The sequence below is a fragment of the Indicator indicator genome, chromosome 24, assembly GCF_027791375.1.
Source record: "Indicator indicator isolate 239-I01 chromosome 24, UM_Iind_1.1, whole genome shotgun sequence".
NCBI lineage: Eukaryota > Metazoa > Chordata > Aves > Piciformes > Indicatoridae > Indicator > Indicator indicator.
The window spans coordinates 11,947,507-11,971,362 of NC_072033.1; the positions used below are offsets into that span (position 1 = coordinate 11,947,507).

General features: G+C 42.5%; 2 protein-coding genes across 5 annotated transcripts; one reads left to right on the forward strand and one right to left on the reverse strand.

Annotated features, from left to right (window-relative positions):
• Positions 1–823: 823 nt before the first annotated feature.
• Positions 824–7,302, reverse strand: PSMA7 (proteasome 20S subunit alpha 7). 4 transcript variants are annotated; one of them, XM_054391774.1, is made up of 7 exons: positions 7,160–7,302; positions 5,726–5,852; positions 4,302–4,426; positions 2,491–2,613; positions 1,994–2,113; positions 1,400–1,462; positions 824–1,139 (listed from the first exon to the last, which is right to left on the reverse strand). In XM_054391774.1, exons 1-7 carry the CDS (start codon positions 7,253–7,255, stop codon positions 1,047–1,049), a joined length of 747 nt encoding a protein of 248 aa, XP_054247749.1. In that variant the 5' UTR covers positions 7,256–7,302; the 3' UTR covers positions 824–1,046. The 4 variants fall into 4 exon arrangements, with proteins under 4 accessions (XP_054247749.1, XP_054247750.1, XP_054247752.1 ...); XM_054391775.1 differs by having other exon boundaries at positions 4,302–4,444; XM_054391777.1 differs by lacking the exon at positions 7,160–7,302 and adding an exon at positions 6,579–6,722.
• A 621-nt stretch (positions 7,303–7,923) lies between these two features.
• Positions 7,924–22,202, forward strand: SS18L1 (SS18L1 subunit of BAF chromatin remodeling complex). The gene is made up of 11 exons (XM_054391867.1): positions 7,924–7,992; positions 11,627–11,703; positions 12,937–13,021; positions 13,837–13,981; positions 16,113–16,310; positions 17,301–17,465; positions 18,355–18,456; positions 18,846–18,938; positions 20,186–20,305; positions 21,847–21,974; positions 22,176–22,202. Exons 1-11 carry the CDS (start codon positions 7,924–7,926, stop codon positions 22,200–22,202), a joined length of 1,209 nt encoding a protein of 402 aa, XP_054247842.1.
• The last annotated feature ends 1,654 nt before the right edge of the window (positions 22,203–23,856 follow it).

Below are 23,856 nucleotides of genomic sequence, written 5' to 3' on the forward strand. Positions count from 1 at the left end.
CCTGTAGCTGAGTTGCCTCTTCCAGCGTTCTGTGATGCTTTCAGTCCTTGTTCCTATGCACAGCTCCAGGGCTTGGCTCTAAAGTGTCTGAGTGAACACTTTTTACCTGACACCCTCAGATTTCTCTACATTAACAGATTCTCTGTTAATGTATGCACTGAGTAGATGACACAGAGCACAGCCTACCTCTCACCACTCTGGTACCCAGCTGCAAAGCCAGGTCCCTACATCCCTTACACCATTGTCAGTCACCTCCCTCTGCTTAAGGGAAGAGAGAACTGGCTCTCAACTGCTGGGACTGGGAGCAGCAACCAGGCTCCTGTCATAAAGCATAGTGCAAAAGCAGCTGAGGGGAAACACAAAAGGAGCAGAGCTGGATGCTTTCATGATGTTGTATGTGACATTTGTTGAGTTATTTTTAGCACAAGTTACTTAGACCAGTAAGTAACTGGTACATAAATCTCATGGGCAACAACAGCAACATGTTATTCTGAACCAGATGAATCATGCATGGTCTATGTGAGCACCAAGTCATGCACCCCTGCTGCCATGCCATGCCTGCAGCACTCTGTTACCATGATGACCTCCAAAACCAGACCCCACTACCTCTATACCATCCTGCAGGGCTGACACCCAACCCATGGCCCTTTAAGTGTGAAGACAGAAGTTAAGGCAGGATGCTTTCTCTTCCTTATTAGTGCTGTTGAGGCTACAGCACAACCCTTCTGCCACTTAAAAACAAGAGATGCAAAGGGAGACTGTGAAAAAGAATCATTCAAGTGAAGTGTCCCAGAAAAAAATGCAGACAGTCTTTGTCCTTTAATGGATTGCTACTGCTGCTCTGAAGCCAACCAACTTATCCTAGAGGATCAAAATCCAAGGAACAGAGATTGTTTTAAAATAACAGCTTTAAAAAAAAAAATCAGTAGGTTTTATTGTAGGTCTCCAGAGGGGCACAGTATGAGTAAGTGGAATGCCTACATGGTGTCTATACAGAGTAACCCATCACTTGAATTAAAAAGAAGCAGCTAAGCAGTCAAACTTCATCATGATGTTTTCTTCTGTTTCTTCTTTTCATTTTCTTCCTTTTCTTTTTCAATTTCGGCAACATACTTCTCGATTTCTTCAGGGTTGAGGATCTAAAACAAACAACAGGTGATCCTCAAGACACTAGTGCAACTTGGAGGCTTTTATTGAAGCAATCCCAGTTCTGCCAGGGCAAGAAATTGCTGTTCTTCCAGCCTGCAGGAACCTTGAGTGGACACAAGGTTCCTTGGCCACTAACAGTACACAGAAGCCATTGCTGGCGCAGAAGGGGAAATAAAAGGGCTGGAAGCTAGGGGAGATCAAGGACAGAAACAGAGCTACAAAGGGAAAAAGGCAAAACAAAAGGCAGTACCTTCAGTGGCTGTTCTCGCCTCATTACTGCCAGCTCAATGTTCTTCCCACCAGACTGCACCACCTGAAGGAGAGTCAGATTTGGATATTAGGAATGTGTCCATTAACAAACCCCTTCTGGGTTGTCTTAGAAGGAGAAGGGTATGTATGAGGAGTACTTCCCTCATGAGCCTTAAGCTCTCCACTCCACTAGCAGTGTAACACTCAAAAAAATAAAGGTCTTCCTGCTGGCAGCCATGTGCCTGGTGGCTGAGGAACACCTCATTCCACCACCTGACAGTTGGTATCTTCCAGATCTTAAGCTTCAATACAAAATTGATTATATATTGGTTTATACTACATCTTCAGTCTGTTTAATGCCCAGAACTGAAGTATGTTTCCCTTCCCAGATTGCTGCTAGGAAGTTCTGGGTAAAGCATAGAAATTGTTACCTGAAATACTCTGAACCTCAAACTAACCCCACACCTACGCCTGCAAGAAGCAGTTTTCAGATTTTCATAGCTCTTTCCTGTGATGTGCACCAAGATTTTCATGCGCTCACATTTGAGAAATTCACCTAGACAGTGAGGTCTCAGCAGGGAACAGAAACACTCACCTCCAGCAGAGCTTTGATGACCAGTTTAATGGTCAGATCATCTGTTTCAATGGCTTCATCAGTATAGTTTTTCTCCAGGAATTCACGCACAGATTTGGCTCCTCTGCCAATGGCATTAGCCTGGGAACATCAAGAGGAAAAGGATGATGACATTTAGGAAAGACTTCATTTACAGAATGAGCAGGAAATAAGAGTCCTGCAATTACATAATCTGAACCCATTTTCTGGTCAGGACACTGAGTGTGTCACTGCCCAAATGTCACACAAAAAGACAGTCTTCAGGCACAGATGGTTTTTGGGGCACAGGACATAACTTCCCAAGGAAAGCTGACCTGCAGGCTGCCACTCTCACTAAATGCCATCAGTAATGATTTCTCCAGCTGACAGCCAGCACCATCTGGCCAGCAAGTTCTCCTTTCTACACCCATTTCTCTTCAAAGGAGAGAGTAACCCACAAATATTTCATTACTTCTCCATGAGAGAGAAAATCAACTCACCTTCCAAGCATGGTATGTGCCAGAGGGATCAGTCTGGTACAGCCGTGGGGTTCCATCAAAGTCAAATCCCACAATAAGAGCAGAGATACCAAAGGGTCTGCGGCCATTGCTTTGTGTGTACCTCTGACAGAAAGAAGAGAGACTTCAGAAGTGGTTCTGAACACGTTTCTAGAGCAGAGACTGCAGATGTTAAACAGAAAAGGTACCAGAAAGTTTTAGCAGGCTCTCTTCCCACCAGTGTGTTAAGTTTTGGCATCTTACAGAATCAAATATCTGGCTGGTAAAGACTTGCAAGACTGAGTTCAACCATTATCATAGAATCACAGAATGGTTTGGGTTGGAAGGGACCTCTGAAGGTCATCTAGTCTGGCTGCCCTGCAGTCAGCAGGGACATCCTCCACTAGATCAGGTTGCTCAGAGCCTTATCATTCTCTAATGCTACCAAGCCTGTTGCTTAACCATGTCCCTCAGCACCACATCTATGCAGCTTTTAAACACCTCCAGGGATGGGGATTCAACCACTTCCCTGGTGAGCCTGTTCCAGGATTTGTGAACCCTTTCAGTGAAATAGTCAACCTGAACCTCCCCTGGTGCAACTTGAGGCCACTTCCTCTCATCCTGTCACTTGTCACTAGGGAGAAGAGACCACCACCTACCTCACTACAACCTCTTTAAGGTAGTTGAAGTATCACAGGAGATCCTAAACAAGGCAGTAAGAGGTGGTGGTTGTTCAACCCTGTTCCTAACACCCACTCAAGTTTGCTGTGTGATTTTAGCTGTCAGGACATCTCCCTCCACTGATGGGTGATGCTGAAAGTACAGAGCCACATCTGCCAGGCTGGGTGTACCACTGTCCTTTGATGAGCACATTTAGGGAGTTAGATGATGACAACACCTGGATACAGTTTTCACCCATGATTTGCACCAATTCCATGGGAAAGCAGGGCCTCCTCTGTGGCAAGAACTGGCAACAGTGTTACAGTGGGTCAAAGTCCCTGCCACCATGCACTCCAAAAGTGCACAGAACAACAAGGCCCCACACCTGCAGCATCACCCCAGCAGCAATAAGCTGTGTGATTTATGGTTTGTAACCATTTTAGAGCAACACTGAACATGTCAGAATGACAGACACAAACCTGAGGTTACTGTAAAGGAACAAAGTGAAAACTCTGGGGAGCAGCATTCTGCTCTGGCAGGCTCTTGAGAGCTACAGGAATCACACTCTTGTCACCACCACCACACTAACACCTGTCTGGGCATAAGCAAATGAGACTTGTTCTAATTCCCACTAGTTGCTGAACATGACTTGAATGCACTGGCAAAGGAACAGTTTTATCACAGAACTCAACTTGGTGTACTTTGACCCTATAATTTATTTTAAAGTTATGAGTATCCAAAGAAAAGCGTATTAAGTACTGCACTGATTTGCTCTCCTCTTACTCCTCCCTGCAGTGGCTTAGTAAGAGGGAAAAGGAGCCCTCAAGACATTTTGAGAGTAACACAGCACCATGGTTCTGGGAGTGACTAGATCTGTAGATGAGCAGAATGTTCCTGATGGTATCACAAACACAGTTAATGCCGTCCTTACAAGTACTAATTAATTTCTTCATCTTGGGGAGAAAGAACTCCAACAGTAATCAATCCTTTTCTGTTACTGCATTCTCATTTGCAATAAACACCCATGATGTGCACTGTTGTGCTGACTTTTACCATCTGAGCAGAACAAGGCCAAGACAGACACTTCACATACTCATCTGGAAGGGCTGTTGGTCAGGACATGTTTTTAAGCACCTCTGTGTGGTCCAACATACCTGTTTCAGACTAGCAATGTAGCGTGTGATGTACTCCACAGTGACAGGATCCTCCACAGTAAGCCTATGGCTCTGACACTCCACACGAGCTCTATTTATAACTATCCTGGCATCAGCTGTCAGCCCTGAAACAAGAGTGTGCTCTCAGGTTCATGCTCCTTACCATACACACAATAACACCACCAGCCCTGCCCTGAAACTCACAGAGTCAGTGTCAACAGTGAATGAGAGATCACACCTTCTCAGGTTTGCTGAACAAAAAAAAGCATTTTAAGGCAACAGAAAGAAGCTAATGTATCAAAACACATAGAGGACTTAGTTTACAGCTTCCCTGTTTGTGATACCAAAGGGTAACCAGAGTATTTCTGACAGACTGGCAGCACTCCACCTAACAGCAAAATAGCAAAGCAATCTCAGAGTTCACATATATTAGGTTTGTTTCTCATGCAATCCCCCTAACTATAAAGCAGCTCTATCTGCACATCAAATCTTGTCTAGCTGATGAGGCTACAGCTGTGTGATGTTAGGTAACAAAAAAGCAATTATGAACCTTAAAAAAAATTAAAATATTTCTTATTGTACTACTTAGTTAATGTAATTTTCTTTTACAACCTTGTTTCCATTAGAGAACTTCTCTTCAAGCCTGTGAACCCACCTGCAGGCATCACAACCCTTTGCTAAGAGAGCCAGAGAGAAACCTCTGAGCTCATCAGTCCTGCACACCAAATCTCAACCTCATTGTTTTTGCTGGATATAAATCAGATCTCCCCTTCAGGCACTACTGACACCATGATTCTAAACTACTTGAAGAGAGGACAAACCTTCTGAAATCTATTTTCTTTCTTTTTTTTTTTTAAACTTTCATGCCTCAAATTTCAGCTTTGAACAATGGAAATCGAGGTATTTGGAACTGTCCATTCAGGAGGCTCCAAACTAGAACAGAGATTTTTCTCTGTTTTATGCAAAAATTTAGCTTTTTTTGAATGTGGAAAAGGGTCCATATAACTGACAAATATCTCCTATAGATCCTGTGATATGTATGAATAATAGGTATTTTATACAGAAGATTTTAAATATTTAATTTTATATACATAAAAAATATTAAGTGAATATATGCATATAAATTTAGATCTATATTTAAAAGAATGTATGTGCTAATGACACATCAGTTCTGTCTTCATCTTCACATCAAACCTAGAGGACCTCAGTAACTTTAACACCTATTTCCTTTCACTAGACTGCTGTCTCTCTCTCTTATTTATCCACTTAGGATACTCAATCTAAGAAAGAATAAGCAGCCATGGAAATATATTCATTCACCATAATCCTCAACCAGTTATGCCAAGTATTTTATGTTCTCAGAATCCATAAACATAGCCAAAGGTGCTCCACTAACTGCCACCCCCCCCGAAGGGTTGATTTACCTGCAAACGCCATGCAGACGTTGTCATCGAGAGCACAGATCTTCCGTACAGTTCTTTCATCCTGAAGTTTTGCCACAGACTTCTTTTCCACCCCAAGAACAACAATGTCCTTCCCTCTTACTCCAACCTTGGATTCATTAAAAGGAAAAGAAAGAAAAAGTTAAGCTAAGCTCAAAAAAACCCAATAGTTGCAAACTTTGCTGAAACAAGTAGAAAAAAATAAACACAAACTCCCCACACTCTGAACAGTAATTCAACTTGGAAGTCAGTATTTTATTTTGTATTGCCACAACCTCCAGAAAAGACAACAAAAATTGTGTTAGATGCAGTTTCATAACCAGCTTATACCAATTTAAATCCCTGTGGTTTCTAAGAGATGCATTCTCACTCCTCTTACCAACTGCATTCTCCCCAACTCTCTTCAATACTGCAGCCACAGAAGCAGGATCAATAGCAAAACTACCACTACAACTTGTGCATTGGTATTGCTCAAGGCAGAAATCAACACTGAACTTTCAAGTTCGGACCAAGTAAAACCTGTGAGCAGCCTGTCAGTAGCTTGCTGCTTTCATGTCCTAATTCATACTTTAAATGTGTTTTCCAACATCAGGGAGAAAAAAAAGTTGACTTTTCACAGTCATTCCCACTGATTCTCATAGTATGATGGCACTACATCTTGTTACATTTATTTCCATCCTGAGTGCAGTAAATTTTTTCCGAGGCACTTTATTACTTGGGTATTAATAATTTTCACCCACATTTAAAAAAATTAAATAAATAAAAATTCCACACTTAATTGAGCAAAAGCTTGGGACAACTGCAAGTCAGGAGCTAGAAAGTTGCTTCTACACACCTTTACTGCCACATTCCCCAGTCCGCTGGGAACCTGCATCATGCACAAGTGCAGAATCCCACCGTTTTCACCACATGCAGAATAATGAAATTGAGGATTGCTATTCTCCTGTGGGATCGCTGCGCTTTGTTCCTCTCCGAAGCAGCTCTGCTAACTCTACCTTCCAGGGCTTGTGGGCTGAGAGCAGCCAGTGAGTGCAATGGCTGTCAAGACCATGGGAGGGACACTTACCTATACCGAGACTCCTATTCAATGACTCGATGCCTAAAAACTCCCAACATTCCCATAACCGCGCGGTAATGGCCTGAAACAGAGCCAGAGCTTTATAGACAGCACGGCATCCACTCTGAAGAAAACGGGGATTGCTGAGGCAGCTCCAAACCCAGCACCGAACCCGAACGCTGCTGCAGCCTCAAGACAGATCTCTAGAAGAAGGTCACACCGTGACAGACCACCCTTCCCCTCGAGCCCGCTCCCACTCGTGCCATGGGCCCGCAGGCCGGAGAGAGCGGCGAGAGGCAGGCCCCACTGCGGGCCTCCCCTCCGCCAGGCAGTCCGCCGCCCCGCGCTCGTTCACTCACCGCGGTGGAGCCCTTCTTCACCGCCTCCTGAGCGTACTCCACCTGGAAGAGGTGTCCGTCTGGGGAGAAGACGGTGATAGCCCGGTCGTAGCTCATGGCTGCCGCCCGTGCGTCCCCGCGGGGCCGGAACCAGCCGCCTCCCTCAAAAGAGCACACTCATCCCCCGCCCGCCGCTTCCGCAGCTGCGCGCCATCCCGCCTCACGCCGACGACGCCCCCTACGCCAACTCCGTACGCTGCACTCCCACAGCCCCGCGCGGAGACAGGGGAAGGAGTTGGGGCTCCATCTGCGCTCTTGGCGTACGAAGCCCACGCTACGCAGCCGGCGTAGGCAGCCTCGCCCTGGCGCACTTAGCGTAGAGGGCGGCCGCCCTACGCAGTTGACGCAGCTAGCGGCTGGCGGCGGAGGCAGGGAGCCGCCGCTCGCCTGCGACAGGAAGCCCGGCGGCAGGGACGCACCATGTGTGGCAGTCGGGGAGGAGGCGGCGGAGGGGCTGTGGCGGTCGTCTCCCGCCCCTTCCCCAAATCGCCGCCGCCGCCTCCCCGCTCCGAGGCGGCAGCGCGGGCGGTGGGGCCAGGGCGGTGCGTGGCGGGCCGGGGGTGCGGTGGCGGCGGCTGATTGCGGGGCGCAGATCGTACCATCTGCGCCGGGCTCCCCTCGCCGTGCACTGCGGAGAATCCGTGCACGGCAATAGCAGCCAGATAATAACAATATTATTAGAGCCGGGAACCGATATATTATAGACACATAAAAAAAGCCCCAGCATGTCGGTTGCCTTTGCTTCTGCTCGCCCAAGAGGCAAAGGGGAGGTCACCCAGCAAACTATCCAGAAGGTAAAAGAGCATGCTTTTCTACAGACAATTCTAGACGTTTATTCCGTCCATGCTCCCGCAGCGGAGGAAGGAGGCTGATTTCTAGGGCGAGCAGGAAAACTAGTGAATTTACGAGGTCTGCAGAGATGGACAGCTGGAGAGAGAGGTGGGGGAAGGAGGAGGAGGTGGAGGTGGAGGAGGTGGAACAAAGCAAAGGTGTTCAGATCACTGCAAAGACAGAGCGAGAGGACTTGGGGAATAAAATTGGGATGGCAACGGGGTCTGCTGCTCGCAAAGGGGAGGAAAGCTGCCAATAATACATCGGGAAAATGGAATAAAATATGCAAATACATGATTCATTTCTGATGGTATGTCAGCTTCTGCCCCCTCTCAAAAAAGCCAATCTCCAGAATTAATTACAATAAAATCCTGGATTTGCAAGGGTTTTCTTTTGTACTTGGATGCAGAATTTTAATCTCTCAGAAGATAGAGGGAGCACCGACCACCGGTATTTTTCATACACTATTGCCATTATTTGTGATGTGTTTATTGACGTTTAGTGACAAACAAAGGTTTTGGAAGGTTTTCTCTGGAGAGGAGACCTCTGCGTCGGTCTCTCGTGGAGGCCAGAGCAGAAGGCTCTTAGTTGGGAAGTTATTGTCTCCCATTCCGCAGGGTTGGCAGCAGGGACTGTGCACACATGCCCGATACCCTTTCCTTCTGCAGCAGGTGACGGTCAGTGAGGAAGAGGCTGGAAATGTCAATAAAGAACATGCATGGTTTTACTTTGACCGCTATTTGTCATTTGTACTCCTACCGTGTTCTTGGCGCGTTCCCCACCGCCTAGGTGTTTTGTTGATGTGGGGTCGTGCGGCGTGGTGGCAGCCAGGTGTGTATGTTCTGCGTGGTCCTCTTGGAGTGACCAGTGAAGAAGTGTCATTGCTCATACAGCAATTAACTGCTCATCAGTGGGGTTTGCAGCCAAGCCATTACCTGGTGCTAATTTATGACTCTCGGGGTGGGGGGGGGGGGCGGAAACCTCAGTGTAAGGCTGTAACAGAACAGAGGTTAAGGCAGAACAAACTGCCACGAGAGACTGAACAGGTGACTGGAATCGTAGGAGGCTGGAAACTAAGTCCATTTTGTGTAGCTCTTGCAGCACATGTGGTATTGTGAACTGGTTTAAGTACTAAAATATGTCAGGCTCAGTGGGTAAGTTTTTCTCCTACCTCCAGGTTGGTTTGGGTTAGGACAGAATTTCACAATTCAGGCAGTTTGTACTTAAATCTGTGACTAGCCACAGACAAAGGGCAGCCAAAATATCTTCAGTTTGATTTTCAAGCCCTTTCCTTTTTTGCATATTCATAAACTTTATGGAAGCTTCACAATATTATTTCATTACAAATAATGTGTAAAAACATTTGCCATCTTGGGTACATTTGCTGGCATGTTACTTCAGGACTGTTCATCACTGTTGGGCTGTTGGCAGTGATTTTTGTTTTGACAAGTTGTGATGCTGAGGGGGAGACTTGCAGGCACAGGAACTGGGTGGGCTTTGCAGCCAAGAAATGGGGCAGTGAGAGAAGGAGCAGGTGCTGGGCTAGGAATTAAAAAAACTTCATAAAAATTAGCTCTTTAGTACACATACAAATTTCACTAGAAAAAATACTATTTTGATTTGCTTTTGTACTATATAAGCAGCTTATTTTTGTTTATTAATTCAATTTTGATAGCCTTGCAAAGCTGTTATTATTCCAGTATCAACTATTCCTAAAACAGATATCACATGGAGGAAGTTGGAGCTTTGACAATACAGTAGCAATGATGGTGCTTTAAAATACTTCATCAAATAGCATCTACAAGGCAGCAAACTTAATTTTTTTCTCTGTAATGGAGATCAGAACCTGGTCTTTTTTTTTTTTTTTCGATTAAGCTGGGAAATGAGCTCTTCCCAATTCCTTTTTCAGGAGGCAAAATGTTCTTCAGCTAACTGTAGAAAGATAGCCCTTTTCTGACAAAGAGATCTGTAATGTTGCTTGGACTCTTGCTGCTGAGTACAAATCATAACTGAATATGAAAATGTTGCCAGTGGTATTTGCTGTGGAAAGTGAAAAAGAAAAGGGTTGTGTTCTTTGCTAATTCTCTGTGCAGAATTTCCACTGACACAGGTGAAAATTCTGTCCGACAGTGAGTACAGAGCAGGAAACAAAGAGCTGCACTGTGAATCAGCAGGAGTATTTTCCCCTAAAATGATATGCTGTGCTCGGGTTGCCATGTGAGCACAGGCACACATGCAGGAGAACATGGATTCTTGACTGACACCATCCTGACATCCCCTGTCAGCGCTGGAGAGCAGCGTCCGACATGCTGCGCAGGCCACAGCAGCACCTCTGCTGCTCAGACCTTGCTGGCTGGAGCTGCTGCAGGGAATCACTGCCAGTACCAGCAGTCAGAGCCTGTGATGGACAAGGGTGTCCAGCAAAGGGAAGACCAGCGTGCAAATGACGAGCCAGAATGATGAGCTGAGTTCTCCAAGGCACTGACCAGCTAGACTGCAATCACGTCACAAAGACCCTTCTGCTCATTTTCTTCATCACCCCTTGCATCTCAACAGGTCAAGAATTTGTTCTGACCAGAGCACATACCTACACAGATCAATCCACATTTAATTCATACGAAAACATGACTCCTCTCAAGAGTTCTTCCATCCTGATGACGCAGTGGTTCAAAGGCCCAGTCTTGTACTCGACAGCAGTGGTGCTTACAAACTGCTTTACGTAGGGCACTTTTGCCAGAGTTTGTAAATGCTGCTGTTACTTTTGCACCCATTCACCTGCAGAAACTTGCTTCATTCACAGGAAAGCTGGGGAAAGAGACAAACTATTGTATAGGAATTTTTCAACTAAATCAAGGGATATTTTAAATGTATTACAAGTTCATTAAATAAAGGTCAGTGGTCATTTTGTCCAGCAGCTCTGATCTTGGGACAAGTCTGTCGCTAAAATTTACCGAGTGGAGCCAAGGTGGCAGCCACTGACACACATCAACTAACTGATGACAATTACTGTGTGCTTTCATTTTAAGTTCTCCATGTATTAGGTAGAACTGAACTATCCAAAAGGACATATGGGGATGTAATTCTCTTAAATGTGGTTTCAGTAGATCCAGCAGTGCCAATTTTCTGCACCATCAGGTTCAGCAGTCTGCACACCCCACTCCTGTGCAGGAAAATAATAGGTTCAAATTGTTTGAAAGTGTGTTTGTAATTTGGAAGTAGGTATGTTAGTCAAATCCAGAGTTCTGGAAGGGGTTGGGTGATGTTTTAGAAAGAGGCAGAGGTATTTCAGAGTGAAAGTGTTTTCCTTTTTCAGCATAAAGATCTACCTGCTATTTAAGGAGCATAAAAGGTAAGTTCATTAACTGTGGCTGTTTGAACTGCCTCCTCCAAAGATAGCTGTTCACAAATAAATGATCTGAAAAGCACAGTCTTGTGGCTCAACTAAGTCACATGTAGGTACTTTGTAATATCCCAAGGCAACAAAACTGCACAAACACCTTCCACTGCCAAGAAGGTTGAATGTGGAGCATCACACCAGCATGGGACTTTATTTGGATCCTCCTAGTAACGTGTTTTGATCATATTTCTTTTATGCAGATGCTAGATGAAAATCACCACCTAATACAATGTATTATGGATTATCAGAGCAAGGGGAAAACTGCAGAATGTACTCAGTGAGTATTGTGAGTTTTGGGTTGTGTTAGAAATTTTTGGTGTGCTTTTTCTCAGGAGCAGTTCTGCTTATTGATCACTGAGAAAATACTTGGACTATTTTTTTTCAGAATCACTTGCATGTGGCTTGTTCCTGGAACATTTTACTGAAGTATTTGAGTATTTAGTATTCACAGTATTTCTAACAGATCATTTATTAAAATAACTGGAAACAATTCTGGTTATTGGATCGCTTGCTGTATGCATGTTCACTAAAGGCAAGCAGAATCAGGCACAAAGTTAATAACAGATTTTCATCAGAAAGTAATTAAATGTTAAGGATCAGCCCTGTGGTTATCTAGGGCTAAACCAATATGGATGTAGACGTGACAGTTTGTGTCACAGTTTACTATTCCTAATCTTGAAAGCAAAATGTTTTTATAAACTCCAGGGGTTAAATCTCAGTCAGGAAGAGTAGCCAGTTCACCCCATGAAAGGTCACCTTTGGGGTCAAACCCAGAAAGCTGCACTTTCCAAAAACCTGTCAAAAAAGGATACCTTTGCCCACTTCCCAGCAGTTTTCCCCTTATCAGGAGACAACTCATGCCACAAAAATAATTTTCTCTCGCATTCTTGGAACCTTCCCTGTTTCCAAATGTTTGCCTTTTTACCTTTTTGAGTGGCACAGCTGTTGGATTGCTTTTGGAAGCTCTCCTCTTCTTTATGATGAGCTTTTCCAGTTCAAGAACTGTGAAGAAGTGTAAATGGTTCTGGCAGTGCTTACTTGAGTAAACACTCCAGTTAGAGCACTCTTGAAAAAGATTTTGTTCTTCTCATCTTGCTGGCAGGACACACAGGTTCAGTGTTTGGAGTTCTGAAATTTCATTGCTACTAGGATCCTTGTTAAAGAGAGGAAGAGAAAGTGGCTAATCGTTAGAGCAGCTGTCGGGTGTCAGTTCTCAAAGGCTGAGGTCCCAGCTTCACAGTTCACTCAAAGTGCTTTCACAACAGAGTGTGTTTTACCTTTCCCTTCCCCCAAGTTGACCCATTTGTAAAAGAGGTGTTGAACCTGCTGATCCTTGGTGAACAGTATGACAGTGCAGATAGAGGTCGTTACTGTAGCTATTTATTAGGACGGATGAAAAGTAGGCTAATGTAATTTAATAATCATTTGGAAAAAAGAAAAAAAAGATAAGGGTTTGGAATGTTCTGTACTGTTAACCCTTTCCAAATAAGCTTTGCTCCTTGTTCTGTAGATACCAACAAATCTTGCACAGAAACCTGGTTTACTTGGCAACAATAGCAGATTCTAACCAGAATATGCAGTCCTTGCTTCCTGCTGTAAGTACCAGTGCTACCATCAGATATATTGACTATGCCAGAGGGAAATGTTCTTTGATTCTGTTACTGATCACTGGCAATAAACCAGGCTTTTTCCAGCTAAAAGTTTTGGAGTGGTCAACCAGGCCACTAACCAAATCAAAAGTTACTTTACTGTGTTTAAAATGCATTCTTTGGGACATTTGTGTTAACCTCTGTCCCCATAGCTCAAATTCTGTATACTATAAATGGAGCAGTGGCACAGATCTGAACAGCCTCCTTCTGTTCCAGATCCATTATTCTTTACCTATTCTTACTGTATTCTTTACTCAGGAAAAAAAAATGCTGCTATAAAAAATCCAACTCAGCATTTGAGTATTGGGTTGTCTTTAAACACTGTGTTACTCTTGCTAAATGGATTGATTTTGGAGGTACCACACAAAATACAGCATAGCTTTATGCTTGACAAAGGTCAATTTGTCAACATGCTCCTGTGTTGCCTCTGCTAATGTATCTCCCCTCAGCAGTTATGCTCTGACCAGCACAAAATGAAATTCATGTAAGTACGGAAGAATGGGCACAGAAGCCAGACTCTGTTAAAAGCACAATTTTAAGATCTCCACTGTGCTCCCTGCTGGCTTCTCCATATCAAGCTGGATGTCGTTCACAGAGTAGTCAAATGAAGAAGAAGGTTTATGCAAACAAGCCCTAAAAGCAAAAGAAGCACATACTTAGCTGAGGCAGTTTTTAGTCATAGTCAAGCTAATCTGGGGGTGATTGTTTTTCTAATTAAAAAACCTAACCAAAAATTTGCTTCTCCTCCTTGTTATTTGCAGCCACCAACGCAAAACATAAACTTGGGCCCAGGAGGAATGACTCAGAGTGCATCCAACCAATCTCTCCATTCACAGAGCAATCTCAGCGATGCGATTGGGACGGGCCTGCCTCCTTCCTCCCTCATGCAGAGTCAGATTAGCAATGGTGAGCTTCAGTCCCCTTTGTGCTGCTTTGCTGTTGCTTAGCAACTAAATCATTAATGCAGAATATACTTAGAGAGCTGTAAAAGACCTCTCCTAACTCACCTTTCAGGCATATGGGGATTTCAGGCACATGCTGAAATCATCACAAAATGGCTACAGTCAGTAATGATGTTGGCTTCTGCCACTCTCCAGTCTATTAGTATTTCTACAGGGGAAATTAAACACAGTTTGTTTAAAATGCATAATGAAAATCACTGAATAAAGCTGCATCCAAGTTTTTAGCATGAAACAATAGATATTGTGGTATTTTTATCTTGAAAGTGGTGGGGCTAGACAGGGTAAAATGGAATTGCTTGCATGACTAACCACAGAACCCAGTCTTCAGATTACAAAAACCTTGCAGGATACATGCCTCTGTAAAAATAATTTGGTGCTGTGTCAGTCTTTGTCCTCTACAGAAGCTTGCAGAGATTCTCATAGCCAAAGAGTTTGCACAGGCATCTCATATCAATAAGATAATATGCTTTGTCTATTTGGTTTTGGACCTGCAACTAAACTAAACTAATTAAAAGCACCATTTTTTATTTTTAAATATGTTTTTACTCTGTGCATTTTATGGTATGAATAATCTGTTTATTTTGTCGTACATAGTTCTTTCATCACTTATTTTTTCTGTGGGGCTTTCCCAGTGTGACATAGAGGGAAAACAGTTTCTATAAATAGAAATATCTGATTGTAAAATCACAGGCCTTGGCAGCAGGACTCAAGAGCAGATGCAAGCCGTGAAATTACTGCTGACTTTTTAAAAACCCATTTGTGGTCAAGTTGATAGTACCTTTGAAACTGATGGGTGAGGGACTTTAAACTGTTACAGCCTGTGAAGTGAATTTACTCAATTTATCTGGGCCTTCATTTTGAAAGAACTATTACATAGTGTTAGTATTCTAATAAGTGTTTTGTGTTACTAGGAATCTCCATTTTCAGTGATATTGTTTCTGGTTCCTCTTAGTTGCCCCCCACCCTCCAGTTCCCTTTAGTAGTTTAGCGTTGATTAGAAGAACCAGAGTGGCAGTCCTGAAGACTTGAGTCATCTGCAAAACAGAAGCAGCCAGGCCAGTTTGCCTCCTACTGCAAGTTTACCTCTTTTTTGCCCTAACTCAGTAGTAAAAGCCCAGGCTGAGTTGTGGGGATCTCAAGGTAGTTCACTCTCTGCCCTCTCACTGAGAGTTTGTCACCTGGGTAGTGCCAGGTATTGTAGATTGGGAATATCAGTGCACTGGAAGCCAGACTGAGGACACAGCTACAGTTCAGAAGGAAGGTGTGACTGGGGGCGTAGCAGCTTGCCTTGTCCGAGTAGCTGAGTTAGCAGCAGTGTTGGCACGTGTTCTGCTGGTAGTACCCCCTGGGAGAATGGCACCTTTACACCCCTGGGCCTGGGGACACTCCCCTTGGCTGCCAGCCTCTACCACTGCTGTCTCTGTGCCAGCTAGAAACAAGTTAGCACAGTCATGCTGTGTGACACAACAGTCCGGATGTGTAGAGAGACTTTGAGACTGAGAAATTGGTTTACACCAGTCAAATATTATTGGACAGTGGTTTTTAGAAATTAGGGATAAATATGCACAGACAATTCACACTTGTGAGAACTGAATGGATGCAGAAATGTGCAAAGTGTTTCTCAGCAACTACTGTGCTTTCCCATTGTTCTCTTCGGTGTGAAGGGGAAGGGGAGTGCACAGCAGCACTGAGCAGGGAAAGGACAAATTTCAGAAGGCTTGGGTTGTTTCCAGAGTCCATGTGTTTTCTGGAGTATCTGAAACTGCTGGGATGTTTCCAGAGTCCATGTGTTTTCTGGAGTATCTGAAATTGCTGAAATTTGTTCTGCTGCCTCTAAGGGCATTGCTGCTAGTTTTGTTCTTCTTGTCTGTAGCTCTGTACAGCCTGGATCTGGCTGCCATAGAGGAAGCTGTAGGCAGTTTTATTTTGTCTGTAGATAATAGATTAATGAGGAAATTTTTGTTTTGTTTTGCCTTATCATCAGGTATTTCAGAAAGGCTGCGAGGGCTTTAATGGTCACTGTACATTGCCAATAATAGCACAGATTTTCTTCTTGCTCTCTTTAATTTTTCTAGGTCCTAATCATGTGTCTATGCAGCAGTCAGGCCAGAACACTATGCCCACAACCTCTCTGAGTATGACTGTCAGCAGTCATGGAACTGGGCCTGGTTATAGCCATACAGTGCCTGCATCTCAGAACGTGCCAATGCAAGGCCAGGGGTCAATAGGCAATTATGTCTCTCGAACAAACATCAACATGCAGTCTAATCCAGGTAAACTCCCTCTTCCTCCTTCTGGGCCAATTTGACTTTTCAGTGACCTCAGAGGTTTACCACACATGAATATGTTCTGTAAATATTTTCAGTAGACAGCCACAAACATACAAGAGGAAAAGACAGCTTTAAGACATCTCTGAATTTCAAGGTGTCAGGCCCCAGTGTCAGAACAGTTTCAGACTTGCTTTACCTCACACCACCTTGCTGTGGTTAGAAGGAGTTGGGGAAAGGAGGGTGAGCTAAAAGTGCAGCAGTACTATCTGATACCCTCTGGCAGCAGATTCCCACAACTGTGGGAGGGATCTGAGCAGCACCTTTATCCTTGCTGAAAGGGCCTGCCAAGGAGTGTTACACATTTACTGTTTGTACATTACTGCCACACTCTTGTTATTTTATTGATACTTCACACTGCTTGCAGGGCATAGAGACACAAACACACAACTCAGAATCAATCCCTTGATTTGTAAATATGTTTGCTACTGAGTATTGAAGGGAGGTCCAATCCTTAAGAATTCTTTACAACAATACGAAATTTAGAGATCAAATCTTAGAATGTCAGTTTATTTACATTGTATAACCATCAGGTATTTAATAAGATGGAATTACAAGAAAGAGTTGATTATAAAAGAAATGTAGCAATGAATTAGTCAGGAGATAGAGAGGAACAAGCATCGGTTCTTATTTCTTTCTTAGATCCTACTGTAACAATTATTATATTATTTTAAATAACCTAACAATAATCAAGGCTAGATGCATTTTTAAAGTCTTACTGAAGCAAAGGGTGAGAACTCACCGTGCAGTAACATCCTTTCTGCATCACAGTGCAGAAGAGGTACACGCATGTATTAGGAAAACATCTCCCCCTGTGGAAAATCCACAGAATTAGGAGGGTGCACATTAGTTGAAGGTTTTAACTTGTTTCCAAAGAGACTAGGGAGAAAACTGTCGCATCCTGTCAGAAAACAGTGTTTTCCATCTACATTGTAGTCTCCATGATGCACCAGCAAGCAGCAACGTCACATTACAACTCGGCGCAAGGTGGCAGCCAGCACTACCAGGGGCAGTCCTCCATTGCCATGATGAGTCAGAGCAACCAAGGCAACAGCATGATGGGGCAGCGACCAATGGGCCCTTACAGAGCTTCACAGCAAGGTAAGATCTAGTATTAGATTATTGAGATAGTTATTAGGAGATTGATCACATGCAGTCCCTCCTGTGGGGTAAGTAAATCAACAAGATTTCCAAGTCACGTTTATGAACAGCAAATTCCATCCAGGAACAGAGGAAACCTCAAATCGTGGAAGGATCTTGACCATCAGGCAAACGTTAATCTCTTCTTAAGATTTATCTATTTAAGGGATTTATGAAATTAATTCTTTCTAGAAGGGATCATCTATCTCTAATGAAAAGATGATTTGATACACAGCTCACTCAAGCCACTGGGAATCTTTTCAGTTGTTTCAAATGGTATCGTACCGACCACACGTGGCACAGTTAACAAGGAACACACAGAACATTTCTGCAAAGAAGATGTAGTTTGCCAGCAATTAGTATGAAAAATTAGACCAAGGGGAGGAAAATGCCAGAGGATAACCACTGTGCTCTAAGACCTCTCTGGGAAAAGTTCTAACAGGTAATGAAGCTGCTAGGCTGATTGTAACATAAACTGAATTTTGCTAGGAAACAAATTCATACATTAATTAGAATAGATATAATTCTGTCTGGGTTCTTGAGCATGGAATGCATTGCTGAGATTTCTAAGAACTCCGATTAGTAGATGAAATGTAGCCATTATGGTTGGAATTGCCACAGAGTGAGTTTAGGACATGTTACTGACACATGTGACTGCACCATTTCTGAGAATACAACTGTATTTCCTTTTTCTCATGAGCAGAGCATCTTTGAAACTGCTCTCAACTTAGATAACTTGTCTGCTTATTCGGGTGTAAACACTGTTTTCTTAAAGAAAAAATAGATAAGAAAAAGCTATCCCTTAGGGGTGTCTGGGCTCAGTTTGCTCTTTCTTGTCTTTGCCTTGCAGGTTCCTCCCAGCAGTACATGGGTCAGGAAGAATATTACAGTGAACAGTACAGCCATGGGCAAGGCTCCTCAGAACCCATGAATCAGCAATACTACCCAGATGGTAATTCCTCTGAGCTGCAGTCACTGTGACGCTGATAAAGTGGAGACCAGTGTGACTGCCACATCCAAGGGCATGGCAAACCCATTACAATTCATTTCCATTTTAAATGCTAGAAAATTCTAATCCCAAGGCATGGGAGGCTGGTGCACAAACACACGCATCAGCGCATCCTGCCATCCACGCTGCTTCAAAGAGCACAAAGCCAAGTATGGATTAATGAACACATGAGATTTATCCCCAGGTGTCTTTCCTTGCTATGTATTTGGCCTCCTACCTGAGGGGTCTGTGTTTCCTCTTAGCCTCATCTTTGTGCACAAGCAGCTTCATAATATATTCTTCAGCAATATATTTCTAGTTATATTAACACTGTATCTGACCACTCTTTGCAGGACATGGTGATTATGCCTATCAGCAGTCATCCTATACTGAGCAGAGCTATGACAGGTCATTTGATGACTCTACACAACACTATTATGAAGGAGGTAGGAAAATACATTGGCAATCTTTGTAAACCAGAGCTCAAATGTAGAAATATGACTTGCAATTTCTGCATCACGAACTGCTACTTAGCCGTTACTTAAGGAATGGCCAAGAAATAGAATTTAGCTAGAATATAGCATGGTTTATAGTGAGGCTGTCACAGACTCGTGTCAGTAACTGTATTGTGAGGTAGTTGTGCTGTGCAGCACTGGGGATCACTAACAACTTCTGTGTAGTTCCATTATCCATTAAGAAAAATATCCCCGGTTATACCTGAGCCTGCTGGAATTACAGCTATGGATAGTGATTTTTTTGTTGCAGTAAGAGAAAAGACTTCTAGGATATCAGGATCCACCACTTCTGCAAGACTGTTTAACAAATATTTTATATAATGCAAATAAAAGTGGATGTGTTAACATAAAAGGTTATGCTGACAGAGGTAAACTAGTGTTCTATACTTAGAAATAGGGTTCAGAGCTGGAAAAAAAGAGCCAAAAGTGGAAAATTCTCTGAAGTAAGAAAGTCTGCTGGTTCATACAGCAGCAATCTTAACTGATTCACAAATTGCAAAAAACAAAGGGTTAAATTAAGCTGATCTTTGAAAAAACAATACTATGAGTTAACAATTCTGCTATTAAAAAACTCTAGATGGTAGCACATCAGTAAATTCAGTGATAATATTAATTAATACCTGAACTCTAAATTAACTGCAAAAATATGAACTTAATTATGATACAGCAAGGTGGCATTTAGGAAAAGCAATGACCTCTGTATAATTCATTTTGTTGTTTCAAGATAGTGCAAATGGAATTTTCGTCAAAGATGTTTAAATAAATACCAGTGACAACTAGCTAAGTCTTTCTGGGACATATGAATAAACATAATTATCTAGAAGGAAGTGCAGTGGGAGAGCTTTTTGGGAAGCCAGCTGTTTACCCTGACATCCTTATCTTTGTGACTGTTTTTTTTTCTGAAACACTCCTGGGGTAAAAGAAAAAATCCTTTGGGAAACTGCTGCATTTGATTGTTTACTGATGTGTATAAATGAACAACTCTCTCCTGTTCAAAAGAATTAAAATTCACTGAAGAAATAAACATCCTCATTGGCAAAATGTAATTACCTATGTCTGAAAAGAGTACTTGTCTGTAAGTTTCAGACCAAGGCTCCTCACACCTTTCTTTTCCTTATGATCCACAGTGAAATACATGCCTCAGCTTTAACCAAACTCCTCAATTTTTCCCTCTTTAGGAAATTCCCAGTACAGCCAGCAGCAGGCAGGATACCAACAGGGAGCTGCACAACAGCAAACATATTCCCAGCAGCAATACCCAAATCAACAAAGTTACCCAGGACAACAGCAAGGATATGGTAAGAAAACTGTCACTGACCAGTCAAGTGTCTGCAGTATTTCATCCTGACACCTCCAATCCTAAACTAAAATATCCTTTAAGACATTTCCTTGATTAACCTTGGACATCCACATACCAAAACTAGCCAAAGAGAGTGACATAAAGAGGGATTCTGGGCAGTAACATCTCTTACTGTAGTACTGCATTCCATACTGTATGTTAGCATGCTGAATCCCTCTCTGTTTTGAAAGAGAGTTGCTAAGTTTGAAAAGATACTTTTGCCTCCTGTTGACTTCCTGCTAAGCATCTGCAGCAGATCACTGCCTGAACCTTCCACACATCTAACAGTGACAGGAGAAACTAACATCAACAGTCTAGAGAATTACTACTCCCCCATGCAGATTTCTTGCAGCATCACAGCAGGGGTTATTATTTGGTGAGGGACTGAGGTGAAAATAGAGAAGTGGAAGTGCTGTAAACATGTAGATAACACTGGCACAGAGCTTTCAAACCCTTCAGGTCACCAGTGGCAGATCTCCCCACTGCCATCACGAGACTCTGAGTCTGATGACTGTCTCAGAGTTTTTTGACCAAATGGAGGCAGCTTGCATGTTTCCTTAGCCTTTGGGAGAAAGAAACCATTGAGGTTATTTATTACAGAAACATGTGCCAGAGAAATGGGATTGATCTAAATCCTAGCTTCAGTGCAAGGGACTTCTGGTTCATCTCCAGATGTGATAGTACTTGACCTTGAATTGTCAATTTTAACCAAACTGGATAAATCAAGGCCCCTTCCAACCTAAACCATTCTATGAATCTGTGAGTCTATGAATTGACGTTGACATAAACAGAAAACCTGCTTTAGCAATGTAAGATCACATGAAATAGAAGCCACATGCCTAAAAAGTCAATAAAATAATTAGCATCTGACTTTGCAGCACTAGTAGATTGGACCACTCAGACCAGATACATTTTGTGAAATTAAACCAAAAATTCAGTTTATGACCTTAAAACTTGGCTTCCTCTTTATAAAGGTTCTCCTTCATACAAATCCACCAATAATGCTAAAAGGAAAGTGCACACTGGCTGCTATACACACAATACAAATGAAAGGAAATCAATATCCCCATGCAGCTGTAGGTCTGATTTACATGATCAAAGAGATTTCTCAGGTTGTGCCTGGTCAGCAGTGCTTACAGGGCACAGGCAGGTTAAAACAAGAAGTTAAACATGCAGTTGTTACTAAAATAAAGGCAGGTAGCTTGCATCTAGGTAATATTGGGCTGGGCCAATCCAGATTTCAGAGAAGCAAATCACTTGAAAACATATCAGATTTTCTGAGCAAAGCTGAAAACCTAAACTGAAGTTGACAGCACTGTGACTATGTCATTATTAGTGTGAACTTTTCCCAGTCTAAAGTGAGAGGGGAGGTCTAAGCAAAATTTACTAATTTACTCACAGTTTGCACTCATAGAACTTTGTTCCCATCACACTATGTTAACCATAAGAACCCACTGCTAGCAAATCAAGCCATAGTAATACATTTCACTGCCTTCTCAGGTCCTGCACAAGGAGCCTCTTCACAGTATTCCAGCTACCAACAGGGTCAGGGGCAGCAATATGGAAGTTACAGAGCTTCTCAGACGGGCCCATCCGCTCAGCAACAGAGGCCTTATGGCTACGAGCAGGTAAACTCTAAATCTCTGCTGTGAAGAAGCAGATTTAGCTGTTAGTTCCACATAGAAAGCCAGCTGATAATTTGGTGCAGGCATATTGTTGATCCTTCATGGGTCTTTCAAAATCCATAGACCAAAAGAAATTATCTAACTTACTGTTTGTAAATGTCTGACACGTTATTTGCCAACATTTTTCTTTCTCTTTTCTTATAGGGACAATATGGAAATTACCAGCAATAAAAGAATACTACCCTGTGTCAGATACCCTTCAATAGTATCTCCATCTTTTGAACTGGATGTACAGGCAGTTTTGATTAATTGTAATATGTTGGTTACCCCTTAGCACAAAGCAGCGTCTGTATGTGAACAGTGTTCATTTCATGCTGGATATGAAGCAGTGCACTACTGGTAACAAGACAATGCTTTAATGGTTTGATATTTGGTGCTGTGTATAGTACTGTATGTTGATACAACGCAGAAGTTTTTCATTTACCCCTCTTCCTTGACCCATTCTTGATGTTTCTAAATAGCTTTAGCATCATTGATCGCAGTTGTGCCCCGTTCTAGAAAGCAGCCAGGTTGTTCTCCAGTCTGGCTCAACACAAAGCCATTCCATCATATATCAAGTCCAGGGACATGTCCTTGGGTAGGTTATTGACCTTTTTTAACTGAATGCATCGAAGATTACCTGCCAGTCTCTGAAATTCACAGCTCTTAACTTTATTTCTTAAGAATAAGGGGATGGATGCATTTCATATGCGAAGACAGTTCTATGCTACATGCTAAAATTATCTGCAGCTTTGGCCATACCTACCAGGGCTAACTACCCAAGTCTTACAATTCAATAACCTGCATAAATCCGTGTTTCTGTTGTAAAAAGCACAGAAAGAAGATCAAAACTTATATTCAAGGTTAATCACTAGAGGCACCTTTTATATAGACATGGAAACTAAGGTATTTCTGTTGTGGAAAGAAAAATAGAAAGGAGTTCTGAGATCTGCAGTGTCAGCCTGCTAGACATCAAATATTGCTTCATATTGTACTTAGCTGAGAAAAACACCTGGCAAAACTCCAGTCTTAAGTACACAACTACAAATTTTATAACAGGCATATATATTTTCATGCCAAATTTCACAGGCAGGTGGCTGGCATCCTTCTTTATTTCTGATTCTTCCAATGCCCTTGCTCAGATTTTCCAGCAAGTATTATAAACATAGATATTGTCAGATTTTTTGGTCTATTGTTCTTACAGCTCACCATCACTTTTATTTTTCTCTTGTTGCTTGATAGAAAATAGTTCAGAAGTCAAAGAAAAAAAAATCAATTTCTTATTGCAGATAAACAACTACATTCAGCTTTAATTGTGAAACAATATGCATATAGAGGGGAACTATTACTGGGGTCAGCCAGTGAGAGAATAACTACAGAGGAAAAATTTAGAAATAAAGCCTAGTGGTATGTAAAAGCCAGTATGAACAACGTAAGTCACTTCTAGTCAGTTTTATATGTTCCTATAAAGTGTTGAAAAAAAAGCACTTCTAAAGTGCTTATCTAAATGTTGAACAAAATACCATGCCCAACCTTCTCAGAGGCAAAAGGCTAGGATGACTATACTCCATGAGCATTTTTTAATATGAGATTAACTGCAAATTTACACTAGAGAGTAAATAAATCCTCTGTAGGATTGTCTCCTTTTCTTTGTTTGAACTGGTGTCTTTATGAGATTTCCAGTTCTACTACTTTATACTTTGAAAAAACAAGACCACAAGGAAAATACAAGATTTCTCGGTTCATTACATTTATTTTCCCTGTAAAGTCTTTCCTGGACAACTGAAGAATTTGCTATTAAATGTTGTCCAAGCACTGCCCTTGCTACATTAATAATTTTGATTAC